The sequence below is a fragment of the Nilaparvata lugens genome, chromosome 4 (genome assembly GCF_014356525.2).
Source record: "Nilaparvata lugens isolate BPH chromosome 4, ASM1435652v1, whole genome shotgun sequence".
NCBI classification, from domain to species: Eukaryota; Metazoa; Arthropoda; class Insecta; order Hemiptera; family Delphacidae; genus Nilaparvata; species Nilaparvata lugens.
This window is the reverse complement of record NC_052507.1, coordinates 35,590,711-35,611,273: the sequence shown is the minus strand read 5'-3', so window position 1 is coordinate 35,611,273 and position 20,563 is coordinate 35,590,711. Positions and strand designations below refer to the sequence as shown.

At 33.1% G+C, this 20,563-nt stretch overlaps 1 protein-coding gene across 1 annotated transcript in view; it reads left to right on the top strand.

Moving 5' to 3' along the window:
• Positions 1–3,203: 3,203 nt before the first annotated feature.
• LOC111053773 overlaps positions 3,204–20,563 on the top strand; it is a 33,081-nt gene continuing 15,721 nt past the window's right edge. Inside the window, exons 1-6 of the mRNA XM_039426981.1 lie at positions 3,204–3,746; positions 7,161–7,471; positions 11,280–11,439; positions 11,928–12,082; positions 19,451–19,661; positions 20,149–20,297. Coding sequence (XP_039282915.1) covers positions 3,665–3,746; positions 7,161–7,471; positions 11,280–11,439; positions 11,928–12,082; positions 19,451–19,661; positions 20,149–20,297 — 1,068 coding nt within the window. The 5' untranslated portion in view covers positions 3,204–3,664. The remainder of the gene's footprint in view (positions 3,747–7,160; positions 7,472–11,279; positions 11,440–11,927; positions 12,083–19,450; positions 19,662–20,148; positions 20,298–20,563) is intronic.

The window sequence follows — 20,563 nt, the reverse complement described above, 5'->3', positions numbered from 1 at the left end:
TATAGTTGATTGGTACCAGCTGTAGATAATCGTTCCTTAGAAGACCTATACAAATAATTATCACTCCCCTATCATTGAAAAACTGGAAAATATTGGAAAAAAATATTCACCTCATGAAAGAGAGTTGTTCATACATTGCATCCATTAATTACTGAAGAATGAAAGAATAATTTACAATTTTTTTTAATTTAGCTTAGTTTATATTCATCCTAAAATGGAAGATGGAAAGAATATGGAATTCTGTGTGATTCATCTTGCATCACATATTTCCTGGATCATCTATTGACAATCAACAACTATGAAAACATTGAATTCATTTCTGAAGCACTGATTTAACCTATCTCTTTTTATTTTATCACTTCACTGATAGATATTACTACCAATTGCTGATTGAGTAGAATATGTTTTCTGAATAATGAATGCTGCATGACTAAGCACATAAGAAAGTCCGTATTAAGATTTAAATGACAATATTGATTGTCAGATAAATTTCATGATTTACCAAATAAAGTCAAGTGTGACGTGAGATACATTGACCTTTTGGCGGTACGAAGTTCGCCGGGTAGGCTAGTTGTAAATAAAGCTTTATTATTAATAGTCAATGCTGAAAAAAGACAGGTTCAATCACCAGGAATACTATAAATTCTATGAGGGACCAGTTAGCTATTAATTTTGAGTAGTTTAATCACTTCCACTATTAACACTGGATACATTATGGACAATCAATGAATCAATACGTTTTAGTAATTCGAATCAAAAATATGTATGAAATTTATTAGCTACAGAATAAAACTTTTGATTGCAGTGACCCCGACTACTGTGATTTTTTATGGCAATAGAATTTGAAAAAAGAATTATCAACAAACTCCTAACCAAAGAAAGTATCTGTGCTCTGTTCTAATCAGAATGTATGAGACTCCATATACAGCTGATAGAAGGCGCAAACCAAACTGGCCAAGAATACAACAATGAAACACACACGTGGCAAGCTCGCGCTCTCGATTTTCGAAAAAATTAATTCGATCAGCTGATTGATAAGATTATTTTAAGCTTTCCAATGATTACAACATAAATGATAGAATATCATGTGTCAATTATCTCAGTTTCATATGGTGTTCAGCATACCATGTTCATAACCTTACTTAATAGGATCCTTTTTCATCTTTTGAAATCCTTAGAGGCAAAATATCTCAAAATCCGTTCTTAGTGCGCGTCTAGCCTGTTTGAAGAATATTTGTGCAAAGCTTTAAGTCTGTAGGCCAATCAGTTTTAGCTGTAGTGTGATTTTACAAAAAAAAAATCGAAAAAAGCCCTCTCCTGAACCCCCCTGTGCTCCTGATCGGAATTTTTCGGTATAGATCTAATTATTTTTCGTAGCTGAACAAAAAAGTTCCTCATGACTTTGCTGTGGAATGAGCGGTTAAAAATTACACCATTTTTGGGGGGGCCCAGCTCCCCCAGGGGGGGGCAAATTTCTGAAAATTCTTTCTTAGTGGATGTTTTCAGGCTACCATAAACAATTGTGCAAAATTTCAAGTTTTTAGGCTCAGTAGTTTGGGCTGTGGTGTGATTTCAGTCTGTCGGGGCTTAGCCTTTTATAGATATAGAGATTTCATATAAACTCATTTTAAAGTAAGGTCATACGGAACAACAATAAATTATTCACCTTCAAATACAACAAAGATTCGGCCTACTAAACTTTATAATTTGACATTGAGTGTGTGATATTGCAGTTACACAGTCATTAGAGATATTTCTTTTGCTCTCTTGTATCGTAACGTATTTTACGTGAGCAAATTTTCTGTAAAGCTATCCATAATATGGAGCTATTTTAACCTTATTTGGCTACGTGGCATTTCTACAAAGCATGGCGTTCCCTACGAACCATAATTCAATCGTGGACTCTCCTACGAAGAACTGCTACCTATAGCCAACTTGCATTGAAGTATTTGTTACTGTATTCTCTAATACTGCATCTGTATAGATGTTTTTTTTCTGCTACTATTCTCCATCTATGGGTGGGAGTGAGAAAGACGGTTGGAATTTTTTTTCCAGTTCTACATCTACAATGGGAAGCTTTTACCAGCATCATGGAAATATCAAGCTATTCCTGAGTAAATGAAAGAATGAATCATTTTGTAAGAAATGAGCAGGCTAACATAAACATATTATAGCCTAGGCTATATCTAAAACAGTAGAGGTAAAGTATATGAAAATAAGTCTTGTCATTTTTAGAAGTTGTAAATAGTTAAATGAGGTGGGAAACTGTAACTTTTTTTGAATAATGAGCATTATTGATTTTAGTTTTGGATTATAGGGACCAGGCAAGGATCCAGGGAGTGGCGTTCTCAAAATCTCAAGTCTTATTCATTCTGAACACACGGGACTTTCCCAATCGCATAGCGATATTTTTACACTTCACAATACTTACACAAAAAATTTACACTCATGTAAAAAATGTGTTGCTCACAATTAATATATTTTCCATAAAAATTATATACCGTACAAACTAATAGAAAAAATATTCTCAATTACAATATTAATATTAATATATGTTACAAAAAATCTTCGCGTTCTTATTTCTAAAATAATTTTCCCTCCAAAAATCAACCTGGGCTACTCGAACTTCCGAGTTAGTTCGAGAATCGAGGATCTTCTGTACAATTATCAATTTTATTATTAATCGGACTACAATACCAAGTAAGACTCATAGCTGTACTTTATTTGTTCTGACGTTCATTCACTGTCAATCAGTGTGAGCATTGTTTTATTACATAGACCCCTCTTTGTAAGCGCATTCCCATAATATCCCCATCAGAACAGTGTTGCTTACGATTATTTATCAAAAGATTGTCTTAAATTTTTGAGACTTCAGTAGTCCTATAATCATAATACTTTATTGAAGAAATACAAAAATTGGTCTTCTAAAACACTACTGCTCTCGATTTTACGATGATCATAAGAACAAAAGTAGGCCTATATGGTTTCATGAAGTGATCGTGAAACCACAGTAGGGCACTCGTCCATCTCTCTCCATCGTTTCAATACATTGGCCTATTTTGTAGCTGAGCACAATGCATTTAATCATTTTTGTAAATACTGAATTGCGGATGAAACTCTCTCATAAATAATGATATCACATTATCATCGTTTTACTTCCTGTTAATATAAGTAATAAATGATAGCCATAATAATTTCAGTTGAAATAAAGCATCTTCATTGATTAGACAGAGTCTAGCATAGCACACAGATTAATTTTTGTTGTGTGATTTACAGTTTGTGATCTCCAATTATTTAAGACATAGTTATCTCTATCTCAAGCTAATATTTCTATCCATCTTCAGTAGTTATTTATTATGTCTTATCACCATTGTTTATTGGATGAATCACTGAGTGAAGTCCAATAACACAAGAATACTTTTTTGTCAACAATAAATTACTTATCTTATCATTTCAATATTATCTCATGATAATGGAAGTTCAATGAAATTTAGAGTGTGACTCATGCTGTTACTATGGTAACACTTAAAAATAATCAGTAATATATGATTATAAGTTTTATCAAAAGCATTTTCCTCCTATTACATTGTTGATGTTAGTATAGATTCAAACTTTGTTGTGATCATTTTCCCGTAGCCTAGTTCTTGAAGAACTTCTTTGAAGAATGTTTGGCTCCTTATCTAGCATTCCTCTTCTATTCGTAATTGGAATTCATGTAATTGTTGCAGCCGACTCAGAGGCGTTTGGTGAGTGCTTATTCGTTATTACTTTTATTTTTAACTATAAAGATGATTTTTAATTCATACTAGCGTCCTTAGCCTAGAAATCAAGTGAAATCTGTTTTAGAATTAAATTGGGATTTGTTTTCGATAATGTGCGGTATGTTCTTCAAAAAAGGAAACAAGTGGTTTTTGCAGAGAGGAATGTCCTCATGATGGGCACTCTGTAGGTATTCCAAATGTATAGGCATATTTTATGTAGGCACCTTTTATAGGCTTATATGCGCCTGTTGAAGGACAAAATTATGAGAGTTGAAAAGACCTGTAAACACGAAAGGTGTAACAGCGAAGACCATAATATGATGTACATAGCTCTAGATTATACATGAACGCTGCAACAAAAAATGTCAAGTAAAATTTTCTTATACGACATTCGTTTCCAAAATATATAGATTTTTGAAAAATATCAATAACTAGAAACCTATTAGACCAAATTTAATGGTTGGAAAGAGGAAGAAATTTCCAATGAGAGTCATATAATTTGTTTCTTTGTTTGACGTTTCTGAACTTTTAAGAGCGTTATTCAAAGTGTTTGGAATTTGTCTTTGCACTCGACGAATGTACTTTTTCGAATTTAAACGCTCATAAAAAGTTCAAAATCGTCAAACAAAGGTACAAGTTATGTGAATCTTACTGGAAATGTATTCCTTTACCAACCATACCTTTCGAATTAAGAGTTTGACTGATGATTTTCTAGTTATTGAAGTTTTTCAAAAATATCGAAAAATCTATGTAATAACAAAAACTAAGGATGATATAAAAAAATTCTACTGGACATTTTTGTTTCTTATTCCATTTAGAATCTATGGTCTCCGGGTGTTACGCCTTTCTTGGGACTCCCTGTTCTATACATGAAATAATGTGAATGAGAAATGCCTAGAAGTTTTCTATCAATCACCTTGGTCTGCTGGGTATTGTTATCAAACACAGATAATGAAACAAGAGTTGCCTTTTATTACCTTACTCGCATTTAACCCGTGCTACGCAAGGGTCCAATTAAAAACTTGACAAAATGAAAACTTGACCTACTTAAATCTTTAAAAAATTAAAATATGCCTATAACCATCCTCGGTGAATTACGAATCTATATGTAAAATTACAGTCCAGTATTTTAGACGTGATGATGCGTTATTAGTGAATTTATCTTATCGTACTTGTATAAGCCAATTCACTCCTTTATTATGTTGTATAGATGAATAGAATAATGTTTTCACCACACTTGGATGTAATGAGCTGGTTTACGTGCGTCATATGGAGGCCGAAAGTGATTGTTTTCCGACCAGGCCGGTAAAACTTTACGGCCCTAGGGCTGTAAAATGACCTTGAATAACAGCTGATCGTGTCCGATCTCACAAATCATAGAGAGATAATCTCATAACGACTGTAATAATCCATATAATTATGTATCGTGAATCGCGGTATTATGTCTATAATATATTTTATAAATTACTGTTTCATAATTTAATATTTATAAATAGCCTCAACATAATATATAATGTTGGCTGCATTGTCCATTGTCAGAAAGGTACATATCGCTAGTATTTAAAAGTGAAGAATCGAATTTGAAATCAAACTACAATAATTGTATCAATATTTAAAATTAATAATAATTATCAACAATTATTGTTTCTTTTTATTATCGAATTCCACTTCTTAATGCAATACAATCAACTATAATAATAAGAAAATACAGCAGAGTTCTGAAGTTTAAGGTAAGCCTACTGGTGAAACTCATCCTTGACTGAAAATTCCTAGTAATTTTTCCGAAATTCATTATTAAAACTGTTAGATAATATATTTATTCAATATTAAACCATATAGAGAAAACATTAGGCCCACTCAAGATTGAATCTTCGAATGTTTTCTCTATGATTTAACTATTTTCAGAGCAATATTTTGTTGTGAAAATGCCGGCAAACCGTCTTCAAATTTGCCGCTATACACTATATAGTAGTAGCCTAGATACGTTACCTGACTTAATTCAGAGTGAAAATTTTATTGTGAGACAGATAATATATTAATTTTAATAATATAAGTCATGAGCCAAAGTCTGTTGTACGCTTTTTAGGAGTGAAGTAAACTTTAGAGTCTAGTTTACAGTACAGTATTACGTGTCTGCTAAGTCTTATGAGTCAGGCCTCTATGTTCAACAATACACAATGGCTGAGAGTGTAGAGGTGTAATACATCAGTACTCATGATACGGTGGATTAACAACATAAGGTTCGAATCCCGGTCAATGACATTTTTTTTTGTCGATGAATTTCGACTTTTATTAGCTATTTTTTATATTAGTTACCGTACTTACTTTTTTTTTAAATTTCAATCAATTTTTTAGATATACTTTGAGTAATTTGAGACAAAACTGTGAAACATGCAATTATATTAATTTTTTTCATCACATTATTTCAAAATAGTAATGAAAATTCTTTATTATTATTATTATTTATTAATAATGAATTATTATTTATTTTGGAAGTATTATTTATAATACTGTATTATAAGGCCAGATTGCACTAAAGTCTGTTAAATATTTGAGATTAAATGTCATGAGAACCAATCAGAATAGACTGTAAATACAAACAATTTGAATATACATTTGACCTCTCAGAAAAAAGTAGTAGAATCTGCTAGAGGATTCATGTTCTCAAACAATCATAACTGCACATTCAACTTCTATTTAAATAATAAAGAATAAAATAATAGAGATTTGTTGTATAAAAAGTATAATGATTGTATAATTTATTTTATGTGAAAAACAAAGAATTAACTGTCAATAATGCTTATTTTTTATAATTTAATATGTATTTATGTATCTAGTATAATTGAATAGGTATTAAAACTATCAATAAATGATCATTTCTATAACTTGATATGAATTATTTTGTAGTTTTGATACCGAACAATAGAATACAATGATACTATCATAACCTCATAAACATTGTATGATTTATAGTAGCATGACCTTAAAATTTTGCTTTCAAAATTGCCATCTTAACATTATTATTATTTTTTTTTTTTTTGGTGTGGCAAAAAATAGCGTTCGCAACACGGGCAAAAATGTTTTTCCGGCTCTCGAATGCTTCAAGTTCTCGACTTCGTCTCGAACTTTAAAACCGCGATCTCGAGCCGGAAAACGTACACTTTCGACCCTAGGTGCGAAATATACTATTTTCTATTATTAAGTAGCCTTTCAACTATCTACATCTTGAAATAACAAAACAAGTAAAGGCCTTTCATCTCAATTAAATCGTTTACCTCAATTTATATTTGCTGTTTATTGTTATGATTGTGTGCTTACATACTAAATGATGTTTTCTTTGTTGGCTTTTATTAATTTAAACACGCAAGATTTAAAAGCCATATTAATTTTCCAATACAGAGACCTCATGTATGAAACAGAAAACCACATATGGCTATGAGTACAATGAGCTTTTCAAATTCTCCAATAAAAGCTTGGTGAACGGCACTGTGTATTTGACGTTCAGAGTGCAGGCAACCAGCAATGCTCACGTGATCTTCTCTGTGGGACCATCGCTGGACACTTATGGCCAGATCTACGAGATCGTTTTGGGAGCGGGCAGAAACACTTTCTGCGACATACGTCGCTATATATGGAAGAGAGGGGCTGTCTCCAGGGCGAGGGTTTCGCAAAATGATCTGTTGTCAGGCAGTGAGCTGCGAGAATTTACAGTCAGTATTCAGTTAACTTATTGAAACACACATCTAATAATTTTACTGTACACTCAACTTTATTGACCGAGCGAAGTGAGGACTAAGATTTAACTCGACGATTTTGCATTTCTCTTTATGTGTATATGTTTATACAGAGTGACACAGAATAACGGGAACTTTTAAAAACGTCACAAAACATTAGTGGGAAGGGCAAAAATGATTTTATTCAAACTAATGTAAAGTCCAATACTTGCCATTTAAGAATTATTAATAACATCTATCAATTTTTGACAATTACTTCTTCAAGATGGCTTCTTCCTGCACGAAAACACCCTTTAATCTGTGTTGAGATTCCTGAACGATTGCTGCAACATTTCAGCTGGGATATTGTTAATTCCATTCTGAATTGTCTGTCATGATTCAACCACAGTTATTGGTCAAGTTGTGAATACGTTTGATTTGAGATAGCTCCACAAAAAGAGAATCACAGGTGGACAGATCATGGGATCAGGAAACGCAGATGTTGCAGCGATCAATGAGTAATCGTCAACACAGATTTCAAGAGTGTATTCGTTCAGGAGAAAGCCTTCTTAAAGAAGTAATTGGTAAGAAGTGATAAGTAGATGTTATTAATAATTCTCAAATGGCAAGTCTTGAACTTCACATTAGTTTGAATAGAATCATTTTTGCCCTTCCCACTAATGTTTTATGGCGTTTTAAAAGTTCCCGTTATTCTGTGTCACTCTGTATTTAATTATTTATACATTGATACGGTACATACAATATCATTCTCAACTATGAATGATTGGGAAAGGAACAACAGGCTCAAAGCCCAAAACTGTTCCTTATGTTCATATGTTCCGCATTTACGGCGAAACGCAGCAATATTTCATGAAAATTGACAGGTACGTTTCTTTTTGAATTTCGCTTCGACTTAAGGTTTTTTTGAAATTTTTAATTTTAAGGACAATACAAAAGGAAAAGGAGTCTCCTCCGAACGCCAATATTACCGTAAAAATCAGACTATAGAAATTATTCATCATAATAAATCAGCTGTCGAGTACGGTAGATGATTAATTGCATGCAATTAATATCCCAATGTAACTAGGTAAAAATTCAGCTGTGATATGGACTATTAATAATTGCAAGCGATGAGGCATGCAATTGATAACTCGAAATAGCATATATTTAATATAGTAGCATATAATATTTTCTCCCGACTTTTATCTGCTTTCAACTCGATAAGCTCTTGATAAAAAATATATACCTAGCTTATGATATATTAGCTTTTGATGATAATAGCAAAATTGTTTACAACAAATACAATGTATTACAATGTAATACAATGTATTATTAGCATTGTAATGCTAATAATATTTAATATTAATAACTATTATTTCCGATACAACAACTCAAACAGCCATTAGTTGTTTACACACCGATATCTCGCCGACACGTCAGGACACGACATAATTCACTCTGATGGAACTGCGCGAGGTCTACTGTTCCCAGAACAACTAGTGAATCATTGAGTGTGTTACTGCAATTATTAGGAAAACATCCTCATTGGAAAATTATTATTATGTATCCCGCAACGATCATCTGTGAGCTTATATTATTATCTATGTTTGACGATTCAGATTTCTCCGAAGTAAAACTCATTTCTTTTAAGAACAAATGACACTAAAGCAGCCACAAGAAAAAATAAATTATTAATATAAATCCATACAGTAAAGGTGAATGTTATAGTTGGTTTGTTCAAGTGATTTAGGGGCATTCAGTTTCTATATAGCTTCGTGAAGTTTGCAGCAACTGTCGCCAGCTACACTCTGCCTGTTCGTGGGTTCGAATCCCACCGAGGGCATGGATTGATTATCTCAATCTGATCATCTCATCACATAACCCACGCACAAGCAAAACGCTTAGTAGGCATTATCAAGCAAAAACAAACTAAAAAATCCTCCTGGAACCTAATATTGTAATATCATTACTACTAGTAGTTCTGTGAACAGTAGACCTCACGCAGTATTCTCATCCACAAGTACCTGATTGAAAATATAGACCTTATGGAAAAACAGCAATAGACTGGCTTCTCCACACATCTGCTTAATCACTTGTCAGCTGATTTATGATGAATAACTCTATAGTCTGATTTTTACTCCAATATTGGCGTATGAAGGAGGCTCGTTTTTCCTTTTATATTATCCTTCAAATGCAAAATCTCCAAAAACCTTGTATATACGTCGACGCGCAATTAAAAAAGGAACATACCTGTCAAATTTCATGAAAATCTATTACCGCGTTTTGCCGTAAATGCGCAACATGAAAACATATAAACATTTAAACATTAAGAGAAATGCCAAACCGTCGACTTGAATCTTAGACCTCACTTCGCTCGGTCAATTAATATAGACATTAATAGTAGACATGAGCTGAGGTCCTGAGGATTAATGTGAATGAGTAGGCTAGGAGGGAGGAGTAAGGAAATTGGTTGGATGAATTTGGCATTAGTTTGTTGAGAAGGGTGAGGGGAAAAGAAGATCTCCAACTACTGCTACTAGAGTCACAAACTACTTCCTAATATAAGGCTGCTGTGGCTGTGCGTCACGCTTTTGGCAACCTTTTCACTGGCGACTTTTCCAAAGTATTTCGAATTATATAGTATCAAGCTTCCTAATGGAACATATTTCTGAGGAAAAACTTTTTCATCATCTTTTATTCTCACGATATGAGTGCTCAAAGCCGATATCTTGGGGGAGATCCATTTTGCCGGATTGGTAGTAAATAAATTCATGAATATCTTGGAGAATGTATCCTTGAAATCCCATAAATTTATTTGCTTCCAATCCGGCAAAATAGTAGACAGTAATTATTGAGTTGAGCAATTCCAAAATATTGTTGGGTATTTTGTACTTGTCCAGTGAGAAAGAACATTTTTGTCAGAAACTTTGCAGGCTGAGTAAAAAAGAGTTAGAAGACATATTTTAAATAAAATTCCATAGGATATTTGCTCCTAAAAGAATTGGTTGTGACAGCTCTGCAGATGGCACGACATTTTTTTGGCCCGACAAAAATATTACTATTGTAAATATTGTTGATCAGAACGATGTTATTGAAGTGCTCGACAACCCAAAATGGGACAGACCTATTTTTGCTTTTAAATTTAAAATTACAATATGAATCGATTATTTGGTCTGCTTCCTTCATTTTAAATTTGATAATTTTCTCTCAAAAATCATGACTTTTGTTAATTTGTCATTGCTTTTTAAAAATTATCTATTTTTTATTATTATAACTTAATAAATTCTTCTCAATCACAGACTACTTACATGAGAATAACATTTTAGAGGTAATAGATTGATCACTTGGTCGCTTTTACCAGTCAAAATTCCATATTTTCTCATCTGTTGTAACTCACTCCATTATTGGGGAAGATTGAACAGTCACATTTTTCTAAATTTTCTTGAAAAATAATTTCTTATGGACTTTCTGATATATGCACTTTCTATACCTGTCTTGAAGTACACTGATTTCGAGTACTTTTCAGGAGAATATTATCATGAATATTGATGCACGATTAATGATTAAGGTATCATTACGGAAGGTAGTAATCAAAACTGAAAAAAGTGTTTTAAGCCACCCCGGTTGACGGTACCATCAGCTACCGTTCAATTCAAGAGATAATGTTCCAAAATAGTGTATTGCGGTAGGCCTATATTCAACAAAACAAAGTAAGATATGTAAACCTGTCAACAAAACCTACCTTGTAGGGTAGCCTACCGTATATTCAATCAGTTTGACAATTCATGTTAATTCAATTTTTCAGATATCAATTTCGAGAGATGGAATGATTGAGATCAGAAAAAGTAGCGACGCAATTCCTATTCTCTATTGGAGAGATCCTGACCCGATTCCCATAAGTTACTTTGGTTTTTCAACATGGACCAATATCTATGGGATCTGGTACTTCGATTGCTATGGTGTAGGTATGTAAAAAAGGTACGGTAACCGATATTTTAATTCTTTATTATTAATTGGTTCTCTTTTTTGGTTCGAACTCTTGTGTTCGCTTCGCCATCTTGTAATACTAGTCGTAGATAATGGAGGACATATAACGTAAAGATTGATAACCTACCGTATCAGTCAAGATCTGGACGCGTGATTAGGGGCTTTCACATCTAAACGTTTTTTTAGAATAGGCCTACTAAACTTGATTAATAATGAATGCATAATGATGATTTTTCTTTAGGGTTTAACACAGAAATATAGGAAAAAGAACAATAATAATTCTAATCGCATTATAATGCCCTGTTGAACATAGACCTAGTCTATGTAGGCTAGCCTACTTGCCACTTTTCAAGAATATTAGGCCAGTATTTTTCCAATACTCTACCTCCATTTTCTTGATTTGATAACAAACTGTAGACCACCTGTCTTCCAAATATATTCAATATTTTGTTTTTTTTCTGCATAGGAACATCCAAAATCGATCGACATCTCACTTTCACTGAATCACTGAGGCGAGATTTAATACAGGGATATGATCGTTTTGCTATCCCATTCAATATCACTGAAGATTGGTCGCCAATCAATGTCAGTTTTAGCCCATATCACGTGGAATTGGTAAGATAATTTTCTTCATTCACCTTTGTCACAAAAACTGTTACCTAGTGATGAAAATGTATGTTATGCAATTGAATAAAATATTAGTAGGCCTTAAAACTTTCTATTGCAAGTTCTACTTTGAAAATTTATTCCCTAATCATTGTACATTTTTAAGCGATCTTTTATCAAAATGCCATGCCCATAGATGGAGGAAATAATTGCAATCAATAACTAATAATGATAAGAAATTTTTCTCTACCAAAATACAAGAAATTTTTTGTTTGATTTACTGAAAAATAATAAATTTCAGGTATTGTTGTAGCTACTGAAATAATGATAAAAGTTTTTAATTACATATTGTCCCAAAAAAAAACAAATTTTCGGTCATAATTGATTTGTTTTTGGTAGCATAGTAGGAACTACGAAACGCTTGTACAGTTTTACGACTGATTTGAAAAGAATTAAACTACACGAGAGTGTTTGAATTTTTGGTTTGAAAGATAATAATAAATTCAAAAATTTTAAGTTCTTAATTTTCAAATTGAAAGAAGATTCAGGAATTTTTATCTCGTTGACTGATCATCTCAAATCATAATAATAAGGATTTTTCAATTATTTTGATGGATAGCCTACTACCTTACTGGACAAGTTCTAAAGTAGCAATACGGTAACTCTATTGTAGTCTAGGCTACGAATGCTCAAAAAAAAGTATAGAAGGAAAAGTTTGAAACACAATTTCTGACAACGCTGCTCTTTTAAGGATAGTAAACATAAGGGTAAACATATCAAACGTCCTCACTCCTACCCTCTGTGCTAAAGGGGTGGGGGTACTTTGAATTGCTTTTTCATTAATTTTCTTCTCATTGTTGAGTATGCATCAACTCATACATATTCTTCATTCTATAATTATTCTTATCAATTCACTTTTTCCAATACTAGCCAATATTTTTCTTCATTTCTTTCTAAATTCATACCTTGACTTTCTTCTATTTCCACATATTTCTCATCTCTCCTCATTTTTTGTACATTCTCATTCCGTTCTCCAAGTTTTTCATTAATTTCATAACTTGTTTCAATTCCATTTTCCTCTCCACTATTCCATCATCACCCTCTTACTTCCTCTTTTCACCATTTCCAATGTGCAGATGATTGTGGGGTACAGATTTTAAACTGACATAACCAATAATACTTTCAAGTTTTTGATCATCAATTTTCAATAATTCTTCACTGCAATGATTTGACAAGTTATCATTACAAGGAATCAGATCAAATGCTTGTAAATGTTTAGATTGATTTCGGTATTCAAATCTAGGTTTTGAAATATGTTCCAACTTACCATGGTTAGAAATCAACTCCGCGTCAAGACTAACTTCTTGATTTTGATTATAGTTACCACAAACTCTGTTTCGAATTCTATGATACCAAAAGAGATTCTATGGAAGAATTCTATGAAGATTAAGATGATGCATAAAAACAATGCATGATAAACAATCAACATGTAGATGATGCATGATAATAATTATATGATTATTAAGAATTAAGTGTATGGAATTAATGAAGCGGAATAGGTTGGAACGGTATTGATAGTATTTTTGGATAGATTCAACTGCACTCAACCTTAAAACACATCTCAGTTCTTCCCAGTTCTTTGAGTCTATAATAATTATATTGATGTTGTCAGAATAATTCATTTGTATTGGTATTGTGCAGTCTTCAAGTTCACCATGTCTGCTCATATTTCGAGAAGAGAAACGTTACCTGAGTCGTCGTGATATTAGCTCAGATAATATAAATCCTTGATCCTGTTAGTTAGGCACATTTTCAATGTCTGAGTTGATGTACAGTAAAAATACATGTCTACTCTATCTGGATCATGAATTTCAATTTCAATAGTCTAAAAGCGTTTAACCGTCATTGCGATTATAGGAATGTAAAATCTGTTTTTTAGAATGGGTTTATAAATGTTCTTATCAATTCAGATGAGAATTCATATTCATCAATGATAAATTCATCATTGTTTCAAATTGAATTTCATGATCCAGATAGAGTAGACATGTATTTTTACTGTACATCAACTCAGACATTGAAAATGTGCCTAACTAACCTGGGGAATTCCCGAGACATGTAGCAATAAACGAGATGTGTAGGAGCAGTAAAGCTAGACAATAGAAGGGTTTCGGTGACAATTCTCCAGGTAGGAATAGCAAGTCAGGAACAATGCTATTCTGTACCATCAGTTTACAATGACCCAGAAAAAGAAAGAAATTTCTTGGAAAATAATATTCTCATTTTCTTTAATTTGTCATGTGGTGGAACTGTAAATAGCTTCCATGAACTCCAAGAAAATAAGTGGGAGATCCAAATTGAACTGGTTTTTAGAGTCTAAGAAGGATATGCAAAAATTAAATATAACAGTGGCATATTTACTAATCAGAGCAGGGCTACGGAATCAGCTTAAAGTTAATGTTCTCCCAGAAGAACCCAGAATTGAAAGTTGGTCGTTAGAAAGACGAATCGCTCAGAGTGCGAGGATGAAAGAGTATTGGAGGCGAAAGCGGGAGACCAACGTAAATAATAATAATAATGATACCGTTTATGATAATGGTTAATGGTGGATTACTGTGGTCCTTAGTTGACCTATACAAAATAAATGAATGAATAGTGTTGTACATTTCTTTCTCTCTCATTGTTAGTCTAGACTCTAGAGTTTAGGGTTGCAGCTGTCGCGTAATCATTCTTGTAGCATCATCATCGTTGGTTCATAATTATTCATAATATCAACGATACAGCTAACTTCAATTAATTCTTCACAGTACAATTTGAAAAATGAATAAACGGTCTGAAGATAAAATGCAATTTGTATTCGATAATACAATATATTTCTATATCTACTTAAATCGGCCAAGTTTAAACCGTTCATGATCGTTGGAAAAGATTATCATGGATATAATTTTCACTAACACTCCACTGGAAAGATGAAAGTGAAAGTGCAGTTCAGAAAAGGAAAAGATATAATGAAGAAGTTCAACTAAAAAGTTAAGAGAAAATGGAATTAGAGGATGAAAAAGAAAGGAAAAACAGAAAAAAGAAAGAGATGGAAGAAGGAAGAGGAGTGTGATTCACTAAAATTTGTCAGTATTTCCTATAAGTTGGAGGATAGTTAAAAAAAATAGAAGATAGTTAAAATGAGTTACATAAGAAAGTTGGTGGTGAAGGGAGAGTGGAGAGATGTGTGAAAAAAAGGCAGAAGAGGTGTGACTATCTATTTTGAATGCTATTGTTGTATTTCTTTGAATAAGAATAATAATACTATTATTAACAATAATAATAATACAGAACGGTGGCTCTGTTTCAAATCAATGATTCATCAAATTGGCTATTATAAAGGGAAAACTCGTGTGAGAGAGAATGAGAGAGAGAGAGATAGATAGATAGATAGATAGATATATTATTGATAATTGTTACTAGGCTGTTGCCTATGGTAACATTTACAAAATTGACAATAAAATTTAACAAACTTATGAGATAAATAATAATTATTTAACAGTTCTGCACTAGTATTGATCAATTACAAATATCGAAGAAAATAATATAGTATATATTAAGCTATCAACATTATACTAGATCACATTAGCAATACTGGAGGAAAGAGAAGTTGTTATTTGCATCCATGTGGAATGAAGCTTATCATGAAAGTATTCGAAATATTAAACTTCATAATACAATACAATAGAGAGTAGATGGAATAGGTAAGAAATAAACTATGAAGGTGGTCCTATTACAAAACATTATGATCAGACTTTTGATAAAAAAGAAAAGAAGTAATTATGGAATGAGAGCATGAATGCACCAAACCCTGCCAATCATAATGACCTTATGCTAAGGTATCATTTTTCAATGATGACAGAAGCCTCGATTTAAACAAATAGAAGCTTGGTGAGAAAATCAACTCAGGTGATAGATTGTTCCACAGTCGGGACGCTACTACAGTAAAAGAGGAGTTGTACATAACTGTGCGGTGGAGTGGAATTTGTAGGAAATACTGGTGCTGCCGTGTGTTTCTGTGGTGGATGTGCGCAAGAGGGGTGAATCTCTCTTTCAGATACTGCGGACCCTTACCCTCGATAACTAGGTGATATGCAAGACATAATATGAAGTACTGTCTCCGGTCCCTCAGTTTCAGCCATTGCAGTCTCCTATACAAAGGTGTGATATGGTCATCCCTTCTTGCATCATATACGAACCTAACTGCATAGTTCAATGCAAGCTGCAATTTCATATTAAGCTCCTCAGTCATGTCATTGTAGACCATGCTGCCATAGTCCACAATGGGCAGGACAAGACTTCGAACCAGCGTAACACGAAGGTTGGTTGGGAGAAACTTCCTTAACCTCTTGAATTGATGCATTGTTGCGAAAATCCTCCTCGATAAGGTGTTTATATGATAGGTCCAATTAAGATTCTTATCTATGAAAACTCCCAGAACCCTGATACATTCCTCATACTGAAGTGCATGGCCATCTAGCATCACTTTCGAGAGAGAGAGAGTGAGAGAGAGAAAGATTGTTTTATTCGCTGCTTTTATTGAAACCTCTCGCATTGAAAAAATTTTCTGCAGTTATAATTATTGCCGGTATTGAATATAATTACGTGTCTTATGAAAAAATATCACCGAAAAGATCAATTTATAGAGTAGAAAATGTTCCAGAAATGCTCAACAAGCTTGAAAATACTGGAATATAATAAAGTTGACAAAAATAGAAATAATTGTCTAAAAATATCAGAACCCAATCGGTGTCTAGGAAAGATTGTGGTATCTGAAAAGATTTTGATTGATTACTGAATGTTCAGAAGAGAAATTATATATGTTTGCCAGTTTTTAGCAAAATAATTCAATATTTCATTTTATCGATAGTGTAGTGAGATTTTCTTGGAAAAAATTCGTGGGTAATTTCACGATCTACAGCTCAAAAACTGGCGCGCCTATAGATCGATTCAAATTTCCCACTTCGACTAGCATTCCTGGCACTATTCGCAATTGGCCAAACTTTTGCGCCAAGGCACATGATTCGTCGACCGTGAAGGCAAGTCGGCGGGCTATTATATTACACTCTTATTTACTCCATTAATTACTGAATAAGACAGATTGATTATCAATCCAAATTTTCTTATTGTTAGTACATTTGGAAGATTACAAATTGAGAGTGTTCATCTGAACTTATTATGTTGTATCCTATTACATAATCCTCACAATTTCTGTTCAGAGAAGTACACTCTTCCTTTCTTTCTTTTTCTTCTTCCGATTCTTTTCATTTTCTCATAATCCTTCTTCTTCTGATTCTTGTTTCCTCCTTTCATGTTCTTCTTCCTTTCGGGTTTTCGGTGTCATCTCCTTTCCTTCTCACGTCTCTTCTTCTGTTTCCTGCCTTCTTCTCTTGTTCTCCTCTTCCACCTTTTTTTCTCCTCCCGTACAAGCTAGCTTGGTATTCTTCTGTATTATTTTTATGCTTTGTTACATTACCTCTTTTTGTATACCAGGCTTAATATGTTTTACTACCTTTTATCAATGTTTCTATCCCCCATTCAATTCACTTTTTCAATGTATTTATTTACCGTACTATTTGTATCAATCCCTTTCGTCTGATTCCTTTCTCCTTCTCCATGAATATGTTCCATTCTTTTCCATTTTCAATACTAAACATGAAGAAAAACAAATTAGATCATTAACGTTACACGTTGTAAAGACATCATGAATAATAATTATAGTCTGATTTTTACTCCAATATTGGCGTATGAAGGAGGCTCGTTTTTCCTTTTATATTATCCTTCAAATGCAAAATCTCCAAAAACCTTGTATATACGTCGACGCGCAATTAAAAAAGGAACATACCTGTCAAATTTCATGAAAATCTATTACCGCGTTTTGCCGTAAATGCGCAACATGAAAACATATAAACATTTAAACATTAAGAGAAATGCCAAACCGTCGACTTGAATCTTAGACCTCACTTCGCTCGGTCAATTAATATAGACATTAATAGTAGACATGAGCTGAGGTCCTGAGGATTAATGTGAATGAGTAGGCTAGGAGGGAGGAGTAAGGAAATTGGTTGGATGAATTTGGCATTAGTTTGTTGAGAAGGGTGAGGGGAAAAGAAGATCTCCAACTACTGCTACTAGAGTCACAAACTACTTCCTAATATAAGGCTGCTGTGGCTGTGCGTCACGCTTTTGGCAACCTTTTCACTGGCGACTTTTCCAAAGTATTTCGAATTATATAGTATCAAGCTTCCTAATGGAACATATTTCTGAGGAAAAACTTTTTCATCATCTTTTATTCTCACGATATGAGTGCTCAAAGCCGATATCTTGGGGGAGATCCATTTTGCCGGATTGGTAGTAAATAAATTCATGAATATCTTGGAGAATGTATCCTTGAAATCCCATAAATTTATTTGCTTCCAATCCGGCAAAATAGTAGACAGTAATTATTGAGTTGAGCAATTCCAAAATATTGTTGGGTATTTTGTACTTGTCCAGTGAGAAAGAACATTTTTGTCAGAAACTTTGCAGGCTGAGTAAAAAAGAGTTAGAAGACATATTTTAAATAAAATTCCATAGGATATTTGCTCCTAAAAGAATTGGTTGTGACAGCTCTGCAGATGGCACGACATTTTTTTGGCCCGACAAAAATATTACTATTGTAAATATTGTTGATCAGAACGATGTTATTGAAGTGCTCGACAACCCAAAATGGGACAGACCTATTTTTGCTTTTAAATTTAAAATACAATATGAATCGATTATTTGGTCTGCTTCCTTCATTTTAAATTTGATAATTTTCTCTCAAAAATCATGACTTTTGTTAATTTGTCATTGCTTTTTAAAAATTATCTATTTTTTATTATTATAACTTAATAAATTCTTCTCAATCACAGACTACTTACATGAGAATAACATTTTAGAGGTAATAGATTGATCACTTGGTCGCTTTTACCAGTCAAAATTCCATATTTTCTCATCTGTTGTAACTCACTCCATATTGGGGAAGATTGAACAGTCACATTTTTCTAAATTTTCTTGAAAAATAATTTCTTATGGACTTTCTGATATATGCACTTTCTATACCTGTCTTGAAGTACACTGATTTCGAGTACTTTTCAGGAGAATATTATCATGAATATTGATGCACGATTAATGATTAAGGTATCATTACGGAAGGTAGTAATCAAAACTGAAAAAAGTGTTTTAAGCCACCCCGGTTGACGGTACCATCAGCTACCGTTCAATTCAAGAGATAATGTTCCAAAATAGTGTATTGCGGTAGGCCTATATTCAACAAAACAAAGTAAGATATGTAAACCTGTCAACAAAACCTACCTTGTAGGGTAGCCTACCGTATATTCAATCAGTTTGACAATTCATGTTAATTCAATTTTTCAGATATCAATTTCGAGAGATGGAATGATTGAGATCAGAAAAAGTAGCGACGCAATTCCTATTCTCTATTGGAGAGATCCTGACCCGATTCCCATAAGTTACTTTGGTTTTTCAACATGGACCAATATCTATGGGATCTGGTACTTCGATTGCTATGGTGTAGGTATGTAAAAAAGGTACGGTAACCGATATTTTAATTCTTTATTATTAATTGGTTCTCTTTTTTGGTTCGAACTCTTGTGTTCGCTTCGCCATCTTGTAATACTAGTCGTAGATAATGGAGGACATATAACGTAAAGATTGATAACCTACCGTATCAGTCAAGATCTGGACGCGTGATTAGGGGCTTTCACATCTAAACGTTTTTTTAGAATAGGCCTACTAAACTTGATTAATAATGAATGCATAATGATGATTTTTCTTTAGGGTTTAACACAGAAATATAGGAAAAAGACAATAATAATTCTAATCGCATTATAATGCCCTGTTGAACATAGACCTAGTCTATGTAGGCTAGCCTACTTGCCACTTTTCAAGAATATTAGGCCAGTATTTTTCCAATACTCTACCTCCATTTTCTTGATTTGATAACAAACTGTAGACCACCTGTCTTCCAAATATATTCAATATTTTGTTTTTTTTCTGCATAGGAACATCCAAAATCGATCGACATCTCACTTTCACTGAATCACTGAGGCGAGATTTAATACAGGGATATGATCGTTTTGCTATCCCATTCAATATCACTGAAGATTGGTCGCCAATCAATGTCAGTTTTAGCCCATATCACGTGGAATTGGTAAGATAATTTTCTTCATTCACCTTTGTCACAAAAACTGTTACCTAGTGATGAAAATGTATGTTATGCAATTGAATAAAATATTAGTAGGCCTTAAAACTTTCTATTGCAAGTTCTACTTTGAAAATTTATTCCCTAATCATTGTACATTTTTAAGCGATCTTTTATCAAAATGCCATGCCCATAGATGGAGGAAATAATTGCAATCAATAACTAATAATGATAAGAAATTTTTCTCTACCAAAATACAAGAAATTTTTTGTTTG